At 61.8% G+C, this 18,103-nt stretch overlaps 4 protein-coding genes across 16 annotated transcripts in view; 2 read left to right on the top strand and 2 right to left on the bottom strand.

Annotated features, from left to right (window-relative positions):
* The first annotated feature begins 52 nt into the window (after nucleotides 1-52).
* PIP4P1 (phosphatidylinositol-4,5-bisphosphate 4-phosphatase 1) lies at nucleotides 53-6,718 on the top strand. Of its 3 annotated transcripts, XM_005284221.4 has the most exons (7): nucleotides 56-306; nucleotides 664-854; nucleotides 1,286-1,392; nucleotides 1,757-1,862; nucleotides 2,197-2,249; nucleotides 2,598-2,688; nucleotides 2,934-3,218. In XM_005284221.4, exons 1-7 carry the CDS (start codon nucleotides 153-155, stop codon nucleotides 3,075-3,077), a joined length of 846 nt encoding a protein of 281 aa, XP_005284278.1. In that variant the 5' UTR covers nucleotides 56-152; the 3' UTR covers nucleotides 3,078-3,218. The 3 variants fall into 3 exon arrangements, with proteins under 3 accessions (XP_065421622.1, XP_005284278.1, XP_065421623.1); XM_065565550.1 differs by lacking the exon at nucleotides 2,197-2,249 and having other exon boundaries at nucleotides 53-306; nucleotides 2,934-6,718; XM_065565551.1 differs by lacking the exons at nucleotides 56-306; nucleotides 2,197-2,249 and adding an exon at nucleotides 440-540 and having other exon boundaries at nucleotides 2,934-6,718.
* On the bottom strand, nucleotides 6,230-11,885 carry APEX1 (apurinic/apyrimidinic endodeoxyribonuclease 1). Of its 3 annotated transcripts, none has more exons than XM_065565557.1 (5): nucleotides 11,841-11,885; nucleotides 10,376-10,511; nucleotides 9,927-10,114; nucleotides 7,922-8,114; nucleotides 6,230-7,639 (listed from the first exon to the last, which is right to left on the bottom strand). In XM_065565557.1, the coding sequence occupies exons 1-5, from the start codon at nucleotides 11,862-11,864 to the stop codon at nucleotides 7,125-7,127; spliced, it is 1,056 nt and encodes a 351-aa protein (XP_065421629.1). In that variant the 5' UTR covers nucleotides 11,865-11,885; the 3' UTR covers nucleotides 6,230-7,124. The 3 variants fall into 3 exon arrangements, with proteins under 3 accessions (XP_065421629.1, XP_005284279.1, XP_005284280.1); XM_005284222.5 differs by lacking the exon at nucleotides 11,841-11,885 and adding an exon at nucleotides 10,894-11,069; XM_005284223.4 differs by lacking the exon at nucleotides 11,841-11,885 and adding an exon at nucleotides 10,727-11,037.
* Nucleotides 11,173-17,518, top strand: OSGEP (O-sialoglycoprotein endopeptidase). Of its 5 annotated transcripts, none has more exons than XR_006175537.2 (11): nucleotides 11,179-11,374; nucleotides 12,839-12,958; nucleotides 13,236-13,411; nucleotides 13,522-13,617; nucleotides 14,984-15,033; nucleotides 15,156-15,234; nucleotides 15,348-15,413; nucleotides 15,733-15,823; nucleotides 16,157-16,232; nucleotides 16,602-16,778; nucleotides 17,381-17,518. XR_006175537.2 is itself a non-coding variant. In XM_005284225.5 (11 exons), exons 1-11 carry the CDS (start codon nucleotides 11,254-11,256, stop codon nucleotides 16,816-16,818), a joined length of 1,014 nt encoding a protein of 337 aa, XP_005284282.1. In that variant the 5' UTR covers nucleotides 11,179-11,253; the 3' UTR covers nucleotides 16,819-16,957. The 5 variants fall into 5 exon arrangements, 4 of the variants coding, with proteins under 4 accessions (XP_065421631.1, XP_042710810.1, XP_065421630.1 ...); XM_005284225.5 differs by lacking the exon at nucleotides 17,381-17,518 and adding an exon at nucleotides 16,779-16,957 and having other exon boundaries at nucleotides 16,602-16,700; XM_042854876.2 differs by lacking the exons at nucleotides 15,733-15,823; nucleotides 17,381-17,518 and adding an exon at nucleotides 16,779-16,957 and having other exon boundaries at nucleotides 11,176-11,374; nucleotides 16,099-16,232; nucleotides 16,602-16,700.
* The window catches only part of LOC101946804 (solute carrier family 12 member 3-like), a 15,105-nt gene continuing 14,352 nt past the window's right edge, over nucleotides 17,351-18,103 (bottom strand). For all 5 annotated transcript variants that reach the window (XM_065565544.1, XM_065565542.1, XM_065565546.1 and 2 more), the window contains one exon: nucleotides 17,351-17,760. In XM_065565544.1, the coding sequence (XP_065421616.1) occupies nucleotides 17,619-17,760 (142 nt within the window). In that variant the 3' untranslated portion in view covers nucleotides 17,351-17,618. The remainder of the gene's footprint in view (nucleotides 17,761-18,103) is intronic.

Genomic DNA, 18,103 nt, shown 5'->3' with positions numbered 1-18,103 from the left:
CAATGAGAGGACGGTATGGGTTCACGTGACGCCAGCGTCACATGACGGCTACCCAGTCGCCTCTTGGCCAATAGGCGGCCGCCCCCCTCACGTGACCCAGGACGTCACTGCGGGGAGCCGGGGACGGGCTCTACGGCAGCCGGGAAGCGGCGATGTCGGGGGACGGCGAACGCTCCCCGTTGCTGCCCGCGGAGCTTGGCGAGCCTGGCACTCCCGGGGCCCTGGCCGGGCCTGGCGGGCTCGTCCCTTCCGCGCCGCTCCCACCCTACGGGGGCCCTGCGGCAGGGAAGCCGGCCCCGCCCCATGGTGAGCGGCCCCGCCCCGCGGCCCCGCAGGGGCGCGGCTAATGGGCGTGTGAGGAGGGGGTGTATGGGCGGGGCTAAGGCTGAGTGGGCGGGGTTGTGGGGGCTATAGGTTCTGGGGAGGGGTTAGAGGTCTCGGTGGGTGGGGTTGGGGTCTTCGTGGGTGGGGCTGTGGAAGGCTGCAGGTGCCAGGGCGGGGCTGCTGGGCGGAGCTAAGGGAACTGGGAGGAGCTATATGGTTTGTTGAGTTGATGGAAGGTGGGACTGGGACTGGGGAAGGAGCTTGGGGAGGTGGCCGTGGCTAAGGGGCCTAGGGCAGGCTGGCTTGCGGGTGACTGTAGCCTGTGGTTCCCTTGCCCAGGCTTCCCACCGTTCCCAGATGGGCATCTAGCTGTGCTGCCTGGGGAGGACCCCCCACCCTACTCACCCATGGCCAGCCCCGACAGTGGCAGCGCCCCCATGATCACCTGCCGCGTCTGCCAGAGCCTGATCAATGTGGAGGGCAAGATGCACCAGCACGTGGTGAAGTGCAGTGTCTGCAATGAGGCCACGGTGAGCCGGGAGCCCTGTGGGGGCTGGGGTGATCTCGCAGGTGTCCTGTGGGGGGGCTGGATCCCCCATTAACCTCCCCGTGAGGTCCCACTACTCTCTTCCCATGCCGTATGCCTGTCTCTGTCTTTCCAGCAAGCCTAGCTGGTGCTCCTGAGGGGCCCCCCAGGAATGGGAGGGATTTGGGGGTTGTCTGTTGGCCCCTGGCAGGCGGCGTCGGAAGAAGGTTATTCTGTAGAGCTGGAATGACAATTCTCAGCTCTGAAGACCCCCTTAGGATCTGGCTGGAGCTGGGAGACCCCGAGGCTGGGACCAGAGGAAGTGGAGCAAAAGGCCTGAGCTTACTGTGCTCCCTCCAGAGCCAGGGATAGAACCCAGGAGTCCTGGCCTCCAGCACCCCTCAGACTCAGGTCTTCTTTCTGTCTCTGCTGCAGCCGATCAAGAACGCCCCCCCGGGGAAGAAGTATGTGAGATGTCCCTGCAACTGCCTGCTGATCTGCAAGGTGACGTCCCAGCGAATCGCCTGCCCCCGGCCCTACTGGTGAGCCACGGGGGGGTTCCCCTGCTGTGCTGGGCGGGGGGGTGGCACCGAGGGCACACTGGGCCTAGGTGATACTTCCCTGGGTTCCTGAGTGGGAGGAAACCTTGTCTGTGCCTGAACAGCCTTCGCTTCAGGAACACAACTTCCAGTGTAGACACAACGCCCTCGCTTTCAGCCATGCAAATGTCTCCTGTGGTGAATTAGTGTGCTGCTATTGGACCCCGGGGATCCCTGTAACCTCCTGGGCACCCCCTGTGCCCTCTGCCAGTTGGCACCAGTGGTCCCTGGGTCACAGCCTGGCTTGGTACCTAAGACAGGGCAGGGCTCCAGTCTCATCTGTGTTGCTTTCTCTCCCCTGCTGCAGCAAAAGAATCATTAACCTGGGCCCGGTGCACCCAGGGCCCCTGAGCCCTGAGCCCCAGCCCGTGGGAGTGCGGGTCATCTGTGGGCACTGCAAGAATACTTTCCTGGTAAGCAGGGGCAGCCAGGACTCCTGGGTTCTGTCCCTGGCTCTGGGAGAGGTGCGGGGTGTAGTGGGGTTCAGAAGGGGTGCTGGGAATCAGGACTCCTGCGTTCTGCCTGTGGGAAGGGAGTGCTGTCTAGTGAGTAGAGATGGGGTGGCTGGGAGCCAGGACTCCTGGGTTCTATTCCAGCTCTGGGAGGGAAATGGGGTTTAGTGGGTAGGACAGGAGGCTGGGAGCCAGGACTCCTGGGTTCTGGCTGTGGGAGGGGCATGGGGTGTAGTGTGTAGAGCAGGAGGCTGGGCATCCCATGTGTGTTTCTCTCTGGTTCTTATTCTCCCAGTGGACAGAGTTCACAGACCGCACCTTAGCCCGCTGCCCGCACTGCCGCAAAGTGTAAGTTTCTTGTCCCTCCCCACGGCGAGACCCATTGCCCCAGGCCACAGCTACAGGCCAGAGAGAGGCCTGGTCCTGGGGGTGGGGCTGGGCCCACATGGGCTTGGGAGGCCGAGGAGTGGAAGGGGCTCTGAAAGCAAGGCCCAAGTGTGGGGTCTAAGGGCGTGGGGAGTGGTTGAGCTCGGAGGCAGGACTTCTGGATTCTCTTCCCGGCTCTGGGAGAGGAATGGGGCCAGGGGCCAGAACTCCTGGGTTTTCTCCCTGGCTCTGGGAGAGGAGTGGTGTCTAATGTAGCAGGGGGCCAGGACTCCTGGGTGTCCATGTCTGACTCTGACTCTCTCCCCCCAGCTCCTCCATCGGGCGCAGGTACCCCCGGAAGAGATGCATCTGCTGCCTCCTCCTGGGTGTCTTAGTGGCTGTAGCTGCCACAGGCCTAGCGGTGAGTGTGTGACCGGGGCAGGGGAGCGTGCCGTGCTGATGGAGCCTAAGGACTGCCCAGGGTGTCTGAGTCTCTGTGCTGCCCTGGGAGAAAGGGGACATTGAGTGGGGAAGGGCCTGTTGGACATAGAACCCAGGAGTCCTGATTCCAAACCCCTCCTCCCTGCAACCATTAGACCCTCCCCTCCCCGCGCAGAGCCGGGCTGGAACCCAGGAGTCCTGACCCTGCTGTCTCTCTCTGCGCAGTTCGGCACGTGGAAGCATGCCCGGCGGTATGGTGGGATCTACGCTTCCTGGGCGCTGGTCATTCTCCTGGCTGTGCTGTGCCTAGGCCGGGCCATGTACTGGGCCTGCATGCGAGTCAGCCACCCCGTCCAGAACTTCTCCTGAGCCACCCCTGCTGCAGGGAGCCCCGTCCATCTCAGCCAGCTTCTGCCCAGCCCCCGGTCCGCTCCTGTGCCTCTCGCCTTGGTTCTGCTCCCCTCCCATCCCGCCGGACCCTGAGCAGGAGACCCCCATGGGACGTGACCAATGGAGGCGGCTGCAGTGGTCTCAAGGGCAAGGGGCCCACCAGGCCAAGAGGGCAGCTGAACTATGGTAGCTCTGTCTGGACCAACCCGAGAGGGAGCTGGATTACAGTGGCTCGGCTGGGACCCACCACCCAGGAGACGGGGAACCCACCCAGCCAAGGGACACTGGGTGACGGAGATGGGACCCGACCCCTCCCCATCAGCCAAGGGACACTGGGTGACGGAGATGGGCCCCGACCTCCCCCTTTCCCCCCAGCCAAGGAACACTGGGCGACAGAGGTGGGACCCCCCTTCCACCCCACCCCCCAAGGGACACTGGACGATGGAGCTGGGACCCACCGCCCCCACCCAAGGGACACTGGACGATGGAGCTGGGACCCACCACCCCAGAAACCCCACACACCCAAGGGACACTGGACAATGGAGACGGGACTCATCACCCTTGATACCCTGCGCACCCAAGGGACACTGGACTATGGAGCTGGGACCTCCTCCCCCTCCTGACACCCCCCGCACCCAAGGGACCCTAGCTGACGGAGCGGCGACCCACCACCCAGGTTGAGGTCGCCAGAGGGAAGAAGGAAGCCCTCATGGCTGCTAAGTCACTGGGGGTCCCATGTCCCTCTTGATGGGGCACTGCCATGCCCAGCACCCCCTTGGCCTGCAGGGAAGTGGGGCAGGAGGGGGCCCCACAGCGGGGAGGCATTGAGTAAATTCTGGGGGGATGGGACCCGGTGGGGAGGGGAGCTGACAGCGGGGGAGAGGGGGATGAGAAGGATTCAGCTCACTGCTGCTTCATGGTGGGGTCATCTCTTAGGCCACCGTTCACCCCACTGATCTGTGTTCTGTCAGCCATACCCCTCCTCCCCACAAGCCAGACAGTCCTCTGCCCTGGGGCCACATTGGAGCTGGTGCCCTCTAGAGGGAACAGACCCCATTTCCCATTCCTTGCCCCCCTGAGCCAGCTAGTGTCTGCCCTGGGGCCGGATGGGAGCCAGCGCCGCCTAGAAGTGAAAGGCCTGTGCCCCTACTCTGTTTAGGGACCAAAGGTAACTTTTATTTGGGTGGGGTAGCTGGTGGGGAGCAGCCCCTGCCCTGATCCTCCCCCTGGCAGGAGCAGCTGGGGGCACTGTCTCTAATGCCCGGGGGGAAGCTGCTCTGGGTTTGCTCTTCCCTCCCCCCCCACCCCATGGCTGCTCTGGTTCTTTGCACATTCCGGGGGGGGGAGCCAATGGGTAATAGCCCCCTTGCATGGGGGCCCTGAGCCTTCCCAGCATGCCTCTGAGCTCCCCCACAGGGCTACCCCTTCCCATCCAGCCCCTGACCTCCCCTTGGGCCGATTGCTGCAGCCTGGGGAGCAGAGCGCTGCCCCCATTGCTGCATGGGGGGGGGTGATCCTAACTCAACCCCCTCTCCTGCTCCCAATTCCTCCCCTCTCCACACGGCCCTGCACCGGCTCCCTTGGCTGGGCCCTGCCTCCTCTGGTGTGTGGTTTGAGGATCCCCAGTGGGATGGGGCAGTGGGATGCAGGGGACCAGGGGTGAGCTCCCCAGAGGGCTGGTGATGAGGGGTGCCTGGGTCTGGCCTCTCACTCGGGGAGGGAGAACGGAACGTCTCCGGTCTCAGTTCTTCAGGGATCTTTGGGGGGTGGGATGTGGGGTTCACCCCCTTTCCTGGGGCCCTCTGCTGCTCTGGCTTGTACATACTGACCACGCCCCTGTACATAGCTATTTAAATCCAGTCCCGGGCTTTCCCCCCACCCCACCCCACCCCACCCCGTGCAGCGTTACTTTAACCCGGTGAGTCTGTTCCAGCCCTGAGGAGGGCCGGCCTGACTGATGGATGTCCTGACAGTGTAAATAAAGAGATTCCATACGCCACCCACCTGCCTGGCTCCCTCGCTCTGCCCCACAGTGACCTGCGGGGGGGGGGGCTGGGGCTGTGGGGCCTGTTGCCAGGCTGAGAGCCCACCAGCTCGTTATACCACAGGGGCAAAAGAACAGCCACGGACAGCCCGGGGTGGGGACAGGGGGACATACTCCTCAGCCAGCCCACCCACCCGCACCGTGAGGCTTGATCTCAGCTAGTACCCCCTAGAGGGAAAAGGCCCCATTCCCCACCCCGTGAGCCAGCCGGTCCCCTGCCATGGGGCTTGCACCCCCTAGGTTGACAGTGGTTGAAGGTGGGGGCTAGGGGGTTGATTGGAGATCAATGCCCTGAGTGCTGGCACCCCCTAGAACCTCCTGCTCCTGGCTTGGATGTGGATTTCTGGGAGGGGAGTGGGGTCTAGTAGTTACAGCAGGGAACTGGGAGCCAGGACTCCTGGGTTCTCTCCCAGCTCTGGGGGGTGGGAGAGGCAGGGTGTGTAGCAAGAGTCCTGGGAGAGAAGTGTCCTGTAGGCGGGCTGGTGTCTCCACTGGGCCAGGGCTGGATCCACCCCTTTGCTGGAGATGTGGGGGCCCCCTGAGGGTGTCCCTCTGTAGGACCCCAACTCCTTCTTGGCCCACATGTGGCAAAACCAGCTGCGTATGGATTAAGGCAACCCCTGTCCATGACCTCCCCAGGAGCTGGAGGGCTCTGCTCACCCCATTTGCTGCACCCCAAACCCCCCCTTCAGGTGTGGAGTTGGTGGGGTTCCCCCAGAGCAGTGGGGGTGGGATGGAACACCCCATTGAGATGCATGGGACAGTTCTCCCTCTGCCATCAGTGAGCTCAGGCTCTCTGCAGACCCAGGCAGCATCGGTCACACTGAGGGCACCTCCCCCTTGCCCAGCCATTACTTCTGTAACTGGAAACTGAGTGTCTGCAGGGATCCCTCTGTTCTAGGCTGTGATGTCCCAGCAGGGACCCCAGTCCATCTCTGCCCCCACAAAGCCCCCCTTCACTCGCAGCTGCCTCCCATGGGGGACCCCAGCTAGAAAGGCCAAGGAACAGCGAGCGTGAGGGTGAATGTCTCCTAGCCCCACCTCACTCCCCCCTCCCCCGCCCCCCGGCGAGATGAAACACAGAATCTCCTTTCAAAGCCTTTAATCAATGCTCCTTGCAGCTCTGTAGCCCCCCTCAAAGAATGGGGGGCTGGTTTCAAGGTGAGGCAGCAGCTTAATTCTACAGGTAAAAAATAGTTCCTGGGGTGAGGAATTCTCTGGAGGCTAGGATGGAGGGCAGCAAGAGGGGAGGCTGGTATATGGGGGGGTTGCTTGAATGGCCCTCAGGGGGTACATGAGTTCAGGGGGCTCTGCTCCTAGCTGGGGGGGCTCCTGGCCTCTGGGACTGGAGTGTCACTCGGTGAGTTTGGGGGTTCAGGGCTGAATTTGGAGGATCATGGTCTCTGGGATGGGGAGGGATCTGCTGATATTCTGGGCTTTACTGCACCAGGGTCCACAAGTTGGGGGGTTGAATCAGGTCTCATTTTGGGGGGAAGTCACCCCTGATCATGGTATGGGGGGCCCTTTCCCTCTACTCCCCCTGGCCTCACAGGGCCATATGGGCCCAATCCTCTCGTGCTCACAAAGCCATAGAGGGGTGTACAGGCCACCCTGCTCACAGGACTACAGAGAGAAGGGGTAGGGCCATATAGATCCCCCCACCTCACACAGGGCCATAGAGAGGTTTTTGGGCCCACTCCCACAGCTGTAGAGGGGGTGTTTAGCCCATACCTAGCTGTATGGCCCCAACCCTCGCTCACAGGGCTATACGGGGGTGTTCGGACCATATCAGGCTGTATGGCCTCCCCCGCCCACAGAGCCATATAGGGCCACAAGACCATAGCAGGCTGTATGGCCCACCCTCCCCCATGCTGCTCACATGGCTACAGGGGTGTCAGGGCCATATCAGGCTACATGAGCCACCCTGCTCCCAGGGGTGTTGGGACCATATCGGGCTGTATGGCTCCCCCCCCCCGCCCCGCTCACAGGGCCATGTAGAGGGTGATGGGGCAGTGGTCACTGCCCATGGCCTGGGAGCGGATCTTGCTGTCGCACAGCACCCCCAGCAGGCGCGTCGAGACCAGGAAGTAGTCAAGGCGCCAGCCCACGTTCTTGGCGCGAGCATTCATCATGTAGGTCCAGAAGGTGTAGGCATGGGGCGTGTCAGGGTAGAGGTGGCGGAAGGTGTCGGTGAAGCCAGCTGTCAGCAGCTCCCCGAAGCCCTGGCGCTCCTCAGGCGTGAAGCCTGCCGACTTCTTATTGCCCTTGGGGTTCTTCAGGTCGATCTCGGTGTGGGCCACATTGAGGTCCCCGCACAGCACCAGGGGCTTGCGAGCATCCAGCCCCCGCAGGTAGGCCCGGAAGGCGGCGTCCCAGCGCTGGCGGTACTCCAGCCGCACCAGCCCCCGGCCCGCGTTGGGCACGTAGGCTGTCACCAGGAAGTGCGAGGGGAACTCAGCCGTTATCACCCGGCCCTCCTGGTCGTGCTCCTCCTCACCTGCCGGGAGACACAGGGCGCGCGTCAGAGGGCAAAGGGGAGAGGCCCTGGGCACGGGGGCATGGTCAGGGGTCAAGGGAAAGGGCCATGGGTGTGGGGGGATGTATGGACAAGGGGAAAGGCCAGAGGGCCTGGCTGAGGCTGTAGGGGGCGCAGAGAGGGATCGGCAGGCAGGGCTTGGCAGCAGGCAAAGGGGTCTGCAGGCAGAGGTTGGTAGGGGACACAGTGGGCAGGGAGCACAGGCTCAGCAGGCAGAGGCTGGGGGGCGGGGCAGGTCCCTACCGATGCCATAGGTGATGCTGAGCGGCTCAGTCTTGCAGAGCAGCGCCACCCCGCTGTAGCCCTCCTTGGCACCGGCGCAGGCCCAGTACTTGTGGGGGTACTCAGGCATCTCCCGCATCTCGGGGGGCAGCAGCTTCTCTGCACACTTGGTCTCCTGCAGGCACAGCACGTCGGGGTCCTCCTCACGCACCCACTGTGTGGGGAGAGCGGGGTCAGCGGGGCTGGGAGCCTGGATTCCCTCCCCAGCCTTGGGAGAGAAGTGGGGCTAATGGTTGGGGGGGACATGAGAGCCAGGATTCCTGGGGTCCATTCCTTGGGTAGAACATGATGTCACAGGTGCCCCACTGCTCTCCGACTCTGCTACTGCCCCCCCTCTTCTCAGGAACCCCCCGGATCCCTTTCTCTGGGAACCTCATATGATGAGGAAGAGAACCCAGGTATCCTGCCCCCTCAGCTCCACCCCACTTCCCTCCGGTTTATCCCTTCCCTCGGAGCACACGCATCCTCCCTGCCCCTGGCCATGGATCTCCGGTGCTGGTTGCTGGGGACCAGCCGGACCAGCGACAGCACTTTCAGACCAGTAAAACCGCTTCCACGCTACGGACAGTCACAGATCCAAGGCCAGAAGGGGCCAGCGGAATCATTTCATCCGACTGCTTGGATAGCACAGGCTGGTGAACCGCCCAGCAACAATTCCTAGCGCAGAGCTGTTCAAAATTGCCAGGGATGGAGAATCCACCACAACCCTTGGCACACTGTTCCAAATAGTCACCTTCATTATTAAAAATGTACCCCTTATTTCCAGGCTGCATTTGTCAAGCTTCAGATCCCAGAAGTAAAATAACCTCTCTGCACCTACTCCAGATTAGCCTGTTTCTACATCCCGGAGTCGTATGACTCCTGCAGGCCCCAGCAATATCCAGCTACTTATCCGCCCTCACCCCCAAACCTTTTCCAGACTTCAGACCCATTTGAACGATCCCACTGGAACCAAGCCAGGTACAAATCCGTCTGTGGACCAAGCTCGAGAGAATCAGCCATTCATGAACCCATGTTAACTGCTTCAGTTTTTTACAGCTGCAACATTTTCCCCTGTCCAGCGGGATTTGGGGGATGACAAATGTCAATTTTGAGTTAAAATTTCATTCTGGGTTAGGAAAAGCAAACGTATTTGGAGATTTAGGACACCACCCCCTCCCGGCCCCAATCCCCATTTACTGATGGAAATGTAACAGAGACAGGATGCCTAGGATTCAAATTGCTTGTTTTTCTCCTATTCTAGGACGTCTCCAAACGTCTCTACTTTTGGAGAAGAGTTAGTGAGTGCCGAAGGGACTAGGAGTCCGGGGCAGCAGAACGGGAGGGGCCACTAAGAAGCTCTGTGTCTCTGACACTAGGTGACTTTTCCAACACACGCCAATGTTCCCACAGCCCAGCCGTTGTTCACTGTACTCAATTTGGAGGCACAAAGCAGGAGAGGAAAATGGAATAAATCTAAAAATCCCAAATTTCTGGATTTCCAAAAAATCTCCAAATTGAGAATGTGGGAATCCAAACTCCAGGTGGAAAATCTGACCCATGAAATTCCCACCCCCAAAACCTGGAAGATTTTTTCTGCAGAGAAAAAATCCCAATCCCTAACTCGGCTAGAGCATTTCTCAGCAGAGCTCAAAGGAGATCAGGATCCTTATCCCCACTGCAAAGGTGAGGAAACTGAGGCATAAGGCAGGGAAGGAACTGGCCCAAAGTCACCTAGCAGGTCAATGGCAGAGCCAGAGAGAGAACCCGTAAGTCCTGGCTCCCAGCCCCCGCTGCTGTAAGCTCTCTAGCTGTAGTCACTAGGCCACAGGGCAGGCTCTGCAGGGGCAGGGGTGGCCTTAGCCCCTGGCACCCTGGTACTACCCGCTGTAGACCAGGGCCCCAACCCGGGTGGTCCAAACTGGGGAGGAGCTGCCTAGCCCAGCGAGGACTGGCAGAGCCCAGTGCCTGGGAGAGCCACTCCTACCTCCAGCCCCTTCTTCTTGACCCAGGCCCGGAGCCCGTCCACGTTCCACGACGTGACCTTCAGGGTGTACTTCTGCCCACTGGGGGAGGTGAGCTTGTTGGGCGGATCCTGGTACAGGATGGGGCCCTCTGCCACCTTCTCCTTGAGGCCCTTGGCTGCCCCCTTCTTGCTCTTCTTTACCTCAGGCTCTGGGGAGAGGGAGAGAGAAGGAAAGCTGGGACATGGCACTGAGCAGCCAGGGGGGTGCCAAAAACATAAGAATGGCCCTACTGGGTCAAACCAAAGGACCATCCAGCCCTCCTAGCATGATACACAAGAAATGATGGGGGAGCGCCATGCCGCAGGGACTGGGGCGGGGCTTAGAAGGGGGCACCATGCCACGGGGAGTGCAGTGGGGAGCACATGAGAGGGAGCAGGGAGGGGTTGCCGTGCTACGGGGCTGCGGTTACCTGTGGCCTCGAGCTCGTCCGCGCTGTCCACATCCTCTGCCTTCTTCCCCCGTTTGGGCATCTCTCGCCACCAGGTGGGCCCTGCGCTGAGGAGCCGACACCGCTGAGCCACGAGCCACAGGATCGTGGGGGCAGACTGTGGGGAAAGTGGGCAGGCACAAGGCAATCAGCATCAGGGGCACAGGCCACAGACCCAGCAGTCCAGAGAACTAGGGAGGACAGGCCAAATGCCCATTCCCGCTCCCCAGCCAATCACAAACCTTCTTGCGTTAGTCTCCCCGATCCCTAGCCAATCGCAGCCCTGCTTGCACAATAAACACCCACGCCCATGGCCAACAAACACCGACCTACCTGGCGATCACATCCCTCGTAGCATGATTCCCACCCGCTCTCTGGCCAATCACAGAGCTCCTTGAACAATAAACACCCACCTATCTGGCCAGTCGCGGAACAATAAAAACCGACCTCCCTGGCTAATCTCAGCCCTCGCACGCAATAAGCCCCCGCCCGTCTCTCACCGCGCGGCTCCCGGCCAATCAGGCCCCGCTCCGATCCCCGTGCGCCCCACTACCCGTCCGGGAACAAAGCGCTGCACGGTCCGACCGAGACACGTGCGGCAGGATCACGTGCCGGGGAAGGGCGGGGCTAGAGCGCCACGCTATCACGTGTCTGGGGCCTGGGACTGCGGCGGACTGAGAGGGGACGGGAATGGGCGGGACTGCTGTGTCACGTGAGGACGGAGGGCTAGGAACTCCGATGTCACGCGGGGCAGGAGTGGGCGTGGTAATGGCACTCCGGTCTCACGTGTTGCGAGACGGGCGGGGCTCCGCTGTGACGCGAGTGCGGGAGGCCCCCGGGCTGCCCCTGCCGCGCCGGACATGCCCGCGGTGACGGTGCTGGGGCTGGAAGGCAGCGCCAACAAGGTGGGGGCGGGGCTGGTGCGGGACGGGCGGGTGCTGAGCAACCCCCGCCGGACCTTCGTGCCCGCGCCGGGCCAGGGTGAGCCGGGTCCCCCCGTACTTACCCATCCCCCTCTGTCCGCTCCCATCTGCGCCCCGGCCCCCCCTCCTTACTCATCCCCCTCCGCCCGCCCCCATCCCGCTCCGTCCACCCCCAACCCCCCCGTCCTTACCCATCCCCTCTCCGTCCACCCCTGTCCGCCCCCAACCCCCTGTGCCCAACCCCCCCGTCCTTACCCATCCCTCCTCCATCCCCCCCCACTGCGCCCTGCCCCCCCCCCACTGCGCCCTGCCCCCCCCCCGTCCTTACCCATCCCTTCTCCGTCCGCCCCCACCCCATCTGCGCCCTGGGCCCCCCCATTCTTACCCATTACCCCTCCGTCCGCTCCCATCCCCCTCCGTCCACCACCCCCCACCCCCCCTGCGCCCCGAGCCCCCCACGTCCTCCATCCGCCCCCCGTCCGTCCGCCCCGGCCCCCCCTGCGCCCCGGCCCCCCCTTCCTTACCCATCCCGCTCTGTCGGCCCACATCCTGATCCGTCCGCGCCCCGCCCCCCGTCCGTCCTTACCCATCCCCACTCCGTCCTTACCCATCTCCCCTCCGTCTGCCCCCACCCCCCTGCACCCCGGGCCCCCCATCCTTACCCATCCCCCTCTGTCTGCCCCCACTCTACCTGCGCCCCGGCCCCCCCCGTCCTTACCCATCCCTTCTACGTCTTCTCCCATTTCCACTCCGTCCGCCCCCACCCCTCCTGCGCCCTGAGCCCCCCCCCCCGTCCTCACCCATCCCCCTACCCCATCCTGGGGCCCCTCCCCACTCCCCCTCCATCCTTACCCATCCCCCCACCCTGCCCCGGGTCCCCCCATCCTTACCCATTCTCCCTCCATCTGCACCCCCAATCTCCTCTGTGCCCCTACCCTGCCCCGGGACCTCTCTCCGGGCCTACCCATCCCCCCTCCGTCCACCCCTCCACCCTGGGACCCCCCCAACCACTCCCCTAATCCCCATCTCCCCTGCATCCCCCCCAGACCTCCCCATCCCGAGCCTCACAGGGACCCCCACCAGGACCCCCGGTCCTTACCCATCCCTCCCTCCTTCATCCATCTGCCCCCCTGCCCTGGCACCCCCCCCCCCAGCCTTACCCCCCCACCCAGGACACCCTCTTCCCCTCCCCCCCAGGCCTTCCCCGTCCCAAATCCTGCCAGGATTCTCCCTGGGACTCCCCTCCCCAAAGCTCCCAATCCTCCCCCCTGGGTTCTTTCTCCTTTCTGAGTCTGGCCTCTCATCCAACCCCCTCTCCAGGCCAGGGTGAATCCAGGCTTCCTGATCTCCTCCCTGCCCCCTCCTCCCCCCAAACGCACGTCCCTTTTCCCCACCGCTCCAGGCCAGGATGAGTCTGGTTCCCTCCTCCAGGCCCCCCACATCCGATCCCTTTTATTCTCCCCCTCCCCCCCGCATTTGGTCCCTGCCAGCCTCACCCCCTGACGCTGTCTCTCTGGGGCAGGGTTCCTGCCGGGGCAGACAGCGAGGCACCACCGGGGCTGTGTGCTGGCCGTGCTGCGGGAGGCTCTGCAGGAGGCAGGGCTGGAGCCCGCAGATGTGGACTGCGTGGCCTACACCAAGGGTGAGTGGGGGTGTGGCCTACACCCAGGGTGAGGGGCCAGGCCCTATGCCCAGGGTGAGTGAGGGTGGGGCCGGGGGCCAGGCCCTATGCCTAGGGTGAGTGGGGGGCGCAGGTGGGCCCTATGCCCAGGGTGAGTGGGGGTGGGGCCGGGGGCCAGGCCCTATGCCCAGGGTGAGTGGGGGTGGGGCCAGGGGCCAGGCCCTATGCCCAGGGTGAGTGGGGGTGTGGGTGGGTGGCCCCCCAAGGGCCCCGTGCTGACTCCGCACTCTTCCTGCAGGCCCCGGCATGGGCGCCCCACTGGTGACAGTGGCCGTGGTGGCCCGGACGTTGGCCCAGCTCTGGAACAAGCCCCTGCTGGGTGTCAATCACTGCGTGGGCCACATTGAGATGGGCCGGCTGATAACGGGCGCCCAGAACCCCACCGTGCTGTATGTCAGCGGGGGCAACACCCAGGTAGGGCTGACGCTTCCCCCTCACCTCCCCCCCCCCCGCGCCGCACTAGGCCCCCACCCAGGAGATCTCGGCAGCCCTGTACATCGCCCCGCTCTGCTCCTCTTGCCCAGGTCATCGCGTACTCGGAGCGCCGGTATCGCATCTTTGGGGAGACCATCGACATCGCTGTGGGCAACTGCCTGGACCGCTTCGCCCGTGTGCTGAAGGTGAGAGGGCACTGGGGAGCCAGAGGGTTGGGAGTCAGGACTCCTGGGTTCTATCCCTGGCTCTGGGAGGGAAGTGGGGTCTAGTGGTTAGAACCGGGGGGGACCGGGAGTCAGGACTCCTGGGTTCTATTACCATTAAGTGAGTCACCCAGAGTTTTTCCATTTCCTGATTGTGGCACTTCAACATTAACAAGTTTTTTGGTATTTAATTTCCTTGCTTTTTAAAAAACAGGGCGCCAGGTTCCAATCCCTCTGGTTACTTCACTAGCAACATTTAGCGACAGCAACATTGGAGAAATGTCGCTTCAAGATTTTAAGTCACATGACTCCAAGTTCTGGTGTGTTTGGGTGAAGTTGTTCATTTTAAACGCAAGGGAATTCCAGATTAATGTTGGTTTTGTGCACATGCTCGGTGCAATTTTAAACTTAACCTAAGTTTTTTGGAGTGGAATTTCTTTGCTTTTTTCCTAAAGGCAAACAAGAATTTTCTTAGTTTGGTTGCTTTTTAAACAAACTCGCAATTTTATTCTCTTTATAATCCAGGAATACTGTACAAAATCAGACGATGTTTAGCATATAACTTGCTTTATATAAGACTTGAAATCAATCTCTTTCACAAACATTCTGTATGCTTCCATTTTTTAAAAACCTCACACCCAATTCCCTGGATTTCTTGTAAAAATCCTTTTCTTCCCTGTGGCAGGAGTAACTGAAGATGAGGTTTTCTGGCATGGAATTTCCTTGCATTTTAAAGGAAACAGTAACTTTTGTTCTCCTTCTCCCTGAAATTGGGGAAATTAAATGCCGAAATCTAAGGTTAATGGTAACTTTACAGTCAAACATTTCCAACTAAAGCCAGCATAAAATTAGATACTTTTGTCAAATAATCTGCACTCACTAGGTTGGAGACTTTGCATTAATTTTAACATTAATCTAAGATTTTTGGCATTCAGTTTTCTGCTTTTAAAAGCCAGGAGCAGGCTGTGGGGATCTTCAGCACTAACCGAGGTTCTTGGCCTGGAAATTACTTGTTTCTTTGCAAGTGACGTGGAAAATGATTGTGAGATTTAGCAGTAAATCAACACGGAGCTTTGGCAAACGGGCCCCAGGCTTCGTTCCCCTCTCTGTAGCTCAAAACTGGGGAGGACCGATTTCACCTGAGTCCCACCAGAACACCCCCTGCCCTGAGCCTCGCTGCAGGAAAGGTTTTGGCCTGAAAGGAGCTGGTGTCTTCAAGTCGTTCTCTCCCCCCCCCCCCCCCCCCCAAATGGACCAAAGCAAAGTGGGGGGGGCTCGTAGGTTGGGATGGGGCCTTCTGGTACCCCCGCATCCAGCCTTACCCTCCCTTGGTGTCTCTTCCTCCTAGATATCCAATGACCCCAGCCCTGGCTATAACATCGAACAGATGGCGAAGAAGTGAGTGGTACCAGCTCCGGGAGGGGAGTGGGGTCCAGGGGGTTGGAGCAGGGCTGGGAGTCAGGACTCTGGGGTTAGATCCCTGGCTCTGGGAGGGTCTAACACAGTCTTCTCCCCCCCAGGGGACAGAAGCTGGTGGAACTGCCCTACACAGTGAAGGGAATGGATGTGTCCTTCTCAGGGATCCTGTCCCACATAGAGGTGAGGAACCCAGGGGTCCTGGCTCCCAGCCCCTGCTCTACCCACTAGCCCCCACTCTCCTCTCTGAGCTGGGAGGGAACCCAGGAGCCCTGAACCCCCTCTCTGCCCTGTAGGAGGTGGCTCACAAGATGCTGGCATCAGGAGAGTGCACCCCGGAGGATCTCTGCTTCTCTCTCCAGGTGAGGAACAGCCCAGCTCAGGGCTGGGAGAGCAGGGGCTGCAGGTCAAGAGTTAGGAGCACCGTCTCTGGACATCAGGAGGTGGGGAGTGCGGGCTGGGAGTGAGACGCACCATGGGAGCTGGTGAAGGGGGCTGCGAGTCTGGCATGAGGAGCACTGTGGGAGCTGTAGGGAGGGAGTGAGCAGTGCCGAGCGGGGGCTGCGGGTTGGGAGTGAGGAGCACTGTGGGAGCTGCGGGTCGGGAGTGAGGAGCGCTGAGGAGGGGGTGGGCTGTGGGTTGGGAGCGAGTGACACTGTCCTAGCTGTGCTGCGCCCCCAGGAAACGCTCTTCGCGATGCTGGTGGAGATCACGGAGCGGGCCATGGCGCACTGCGGCTCACAGGAGGCCCTCGTCGTGGGCGGAGTCGGCTGTATGTGCCGGGACCATGGCGCGAGGGGGAGGGTCACTGCATGGGAACCCTGCCTCCCCACCTGGTCCCCATACTTAGCCCCGCACCTGCTTCTCCACTCGCCCCCTGCCTCCCCCCCGGGATCGCTGCCCTATGGCAGGAGCTCGCTGGCTCTCCCCCACAGTCCTGGCAGGCGCAGCCTGGGGCTGGTGCCTGGGCTCAACTGAGGCCATCGCAGCTCGTGTCACTTGTGTCCTGAGACTAGGGTCTCAGCTTGAAACCTGCCCCCTCCCCAGGTGTCACCACCCCACACCAGCTTGTGCCCCCCAGGCTCTAACCCTGCCCCTCCCCCAGGTAACATGCGGCTGCAGGAGATGATGCGGATCATGTGTGCAGAGAGGGGAGCCAAGCTGTTTGCTACAGATGAGAGGTACCGACTGCCCGTCAGCTTGCCCTGTGGAGCTAGGGTCCCAGCAACCCCTTACCCCGCCCTAGCTTGGTGGGAGAAGTGGGATTCTCCCCCCAGACAGTAGCTCTTGGATTCCCGTGGGAGATTCTGGGCTATGGTGCTTTAGGGCATTGGCACCCCTACCCCGGAGCCAGGAGAGAACCCAGGAGTCCTGGCTCCCAACCCCCCATCTCTCCTTTCTAACCATTAGACCCCACTCCCCTTCCAGAGTTGGGGATAGAACCCAGGAGTCCTGGCTCCCAGCCCCCTCCCGCTCTAAGCACTAGACCCCACGCCCCACTGCCTGCAGGAGGTCTCATCTCCCCCTCTCCCCCCCCCCCCCCCCCCCAGGTTCTGCATTGACAATGGGGCCATGATCGCGCAGGCCGGCTGGGAGATGTTCCGCACGGGGCAGGTGACGCAGCTAGAGGATTCGTGGATCACGCAGAGGTAGAGGAGGGGAGAGCGACGGGGAGAGGTCTCAGCCGTGGGACAGCCCCCAGCCCCGACTCTCTCTTCTCCCCACAGGTACCGGACAGATGAAGTGGAGGTGACCTGGCGTGATTAACCCCTTCCCTCCCACGCGAAGGACGGGCCCCAAAGTGGCTGCTGCCCCCGGCCTGCGCCAAGCAGGGTTGCCGCGGCTCGAGGGCCCCGCTGGCTGGAACTCAGCCCTAACACACAATAAAGACATTTAGCTTTTGTAACTGGGATTCCTTTCCTGAGCCCGGGGGGCTAGGCAGGGAGTGGCCTCCGGGCCTGGCCCCAGCCCCTCACCTGAACCCTGCCACTGGGGCAATAAGTTGGGGTACTCAGCCTGCCTTCCTGGCTACCATGGGCTGCAGGTCAGGAGTGAGGGGTACCAGCAGAGCTGGGGGGGGGACCCCAAGGCTGGGGTGGCAGGGGCTGAAAGTTGGGACTTGGGCACCAGCAGAGCTGGGGGGCAGCCCAGGGCTGGGCTAGCAGGGGCTGCGGGTCAGGAGTGAGGGGCACCGGTAGGGCTGGGGGAGGGGCAGGGCTGGGTTAGCACGGGGCTGTGGGTCGGGAGTGAGGGGCACCTGCATGGCTGGGGGGGCGTCAATTGACGAGGTGTCAGGCGCTGTGTAAATAATAATATTTAATATTTACAGTGCAGTGTGGTGGGGGACACCCCCTGACAGGGGCAGAGCACAACAGGCCCCGGCCCAGGCTGCGCATGGGACCCAGGCATCCGAGTCCCCGTGGCAACATCGCAGGGGACAGTTGAGCGTGCGGAGACGGTAGCACCAGCATCAGCCCCCTGCCCAGCTGGGGGCCATGATCCGTCCACCGCTGGGGAAAGAACCCAGGTTTCCAGGCTACTCCCTCAGGCTAAGCCCGCAGTGCCCCCTACTGGCAGTAGAAGGTCAGGGCATCCTGCTGGTTGCCCCGGATGAAGGCAACAGGTGGGCGAAGATCCCGGGACAGGGTCTCCAGCCAGGCCATATAGAGGGCGCTGGGACAGGCCCCCTTGCGCACCACAGGCAGGCTCCTGCAGGGAGGGATGGGGGTCAGTGAGGAGGGGGCATGGGGATACTCCCGAGGGCTCCCATCCCCCCACCCCCAGGGCAGGGCCAGAGGAATCATAGAATATCAGGGTTGGAAGGGACCTCGGGAGGTCACCTAGTCCAACCCCCTACTCAAAGCAGGACCAATCCCCAACTAAATCATCCCAGCCAAGGCTTTGTCAAGCCGGATCTTAAAAACCTTTTAAGGATGGAGATTCCACCACCTCCCTAGGTAACCCATTCCAGTGTTTCACCACCCTCCTAGTGAAATAGTGTTTCCTAATATCCAACCTAGACCTCCCCCCCCTGCAACTTGAGACCATTGCT

This window comes from Chrysemys picta, chromosome 13 (assembly GCF_011386835.1).
Source record: "Chrysemys picta bellii isolate R12L10 chromosome 13, ASM1138683v2, whole genome shotgun sequence".
Taxonomy (NCBI): domain Eukaryota; kingdom Metazoa; phylum Chordata; order Testudines; family Emydidae; genus Chrysemys; species Chrysemys picta.
The sequence above is the reverse complement of the archived record's forward strand: the minus strand, read 5'-3'. Positions and strand labels throughout refer to the sequence as shown.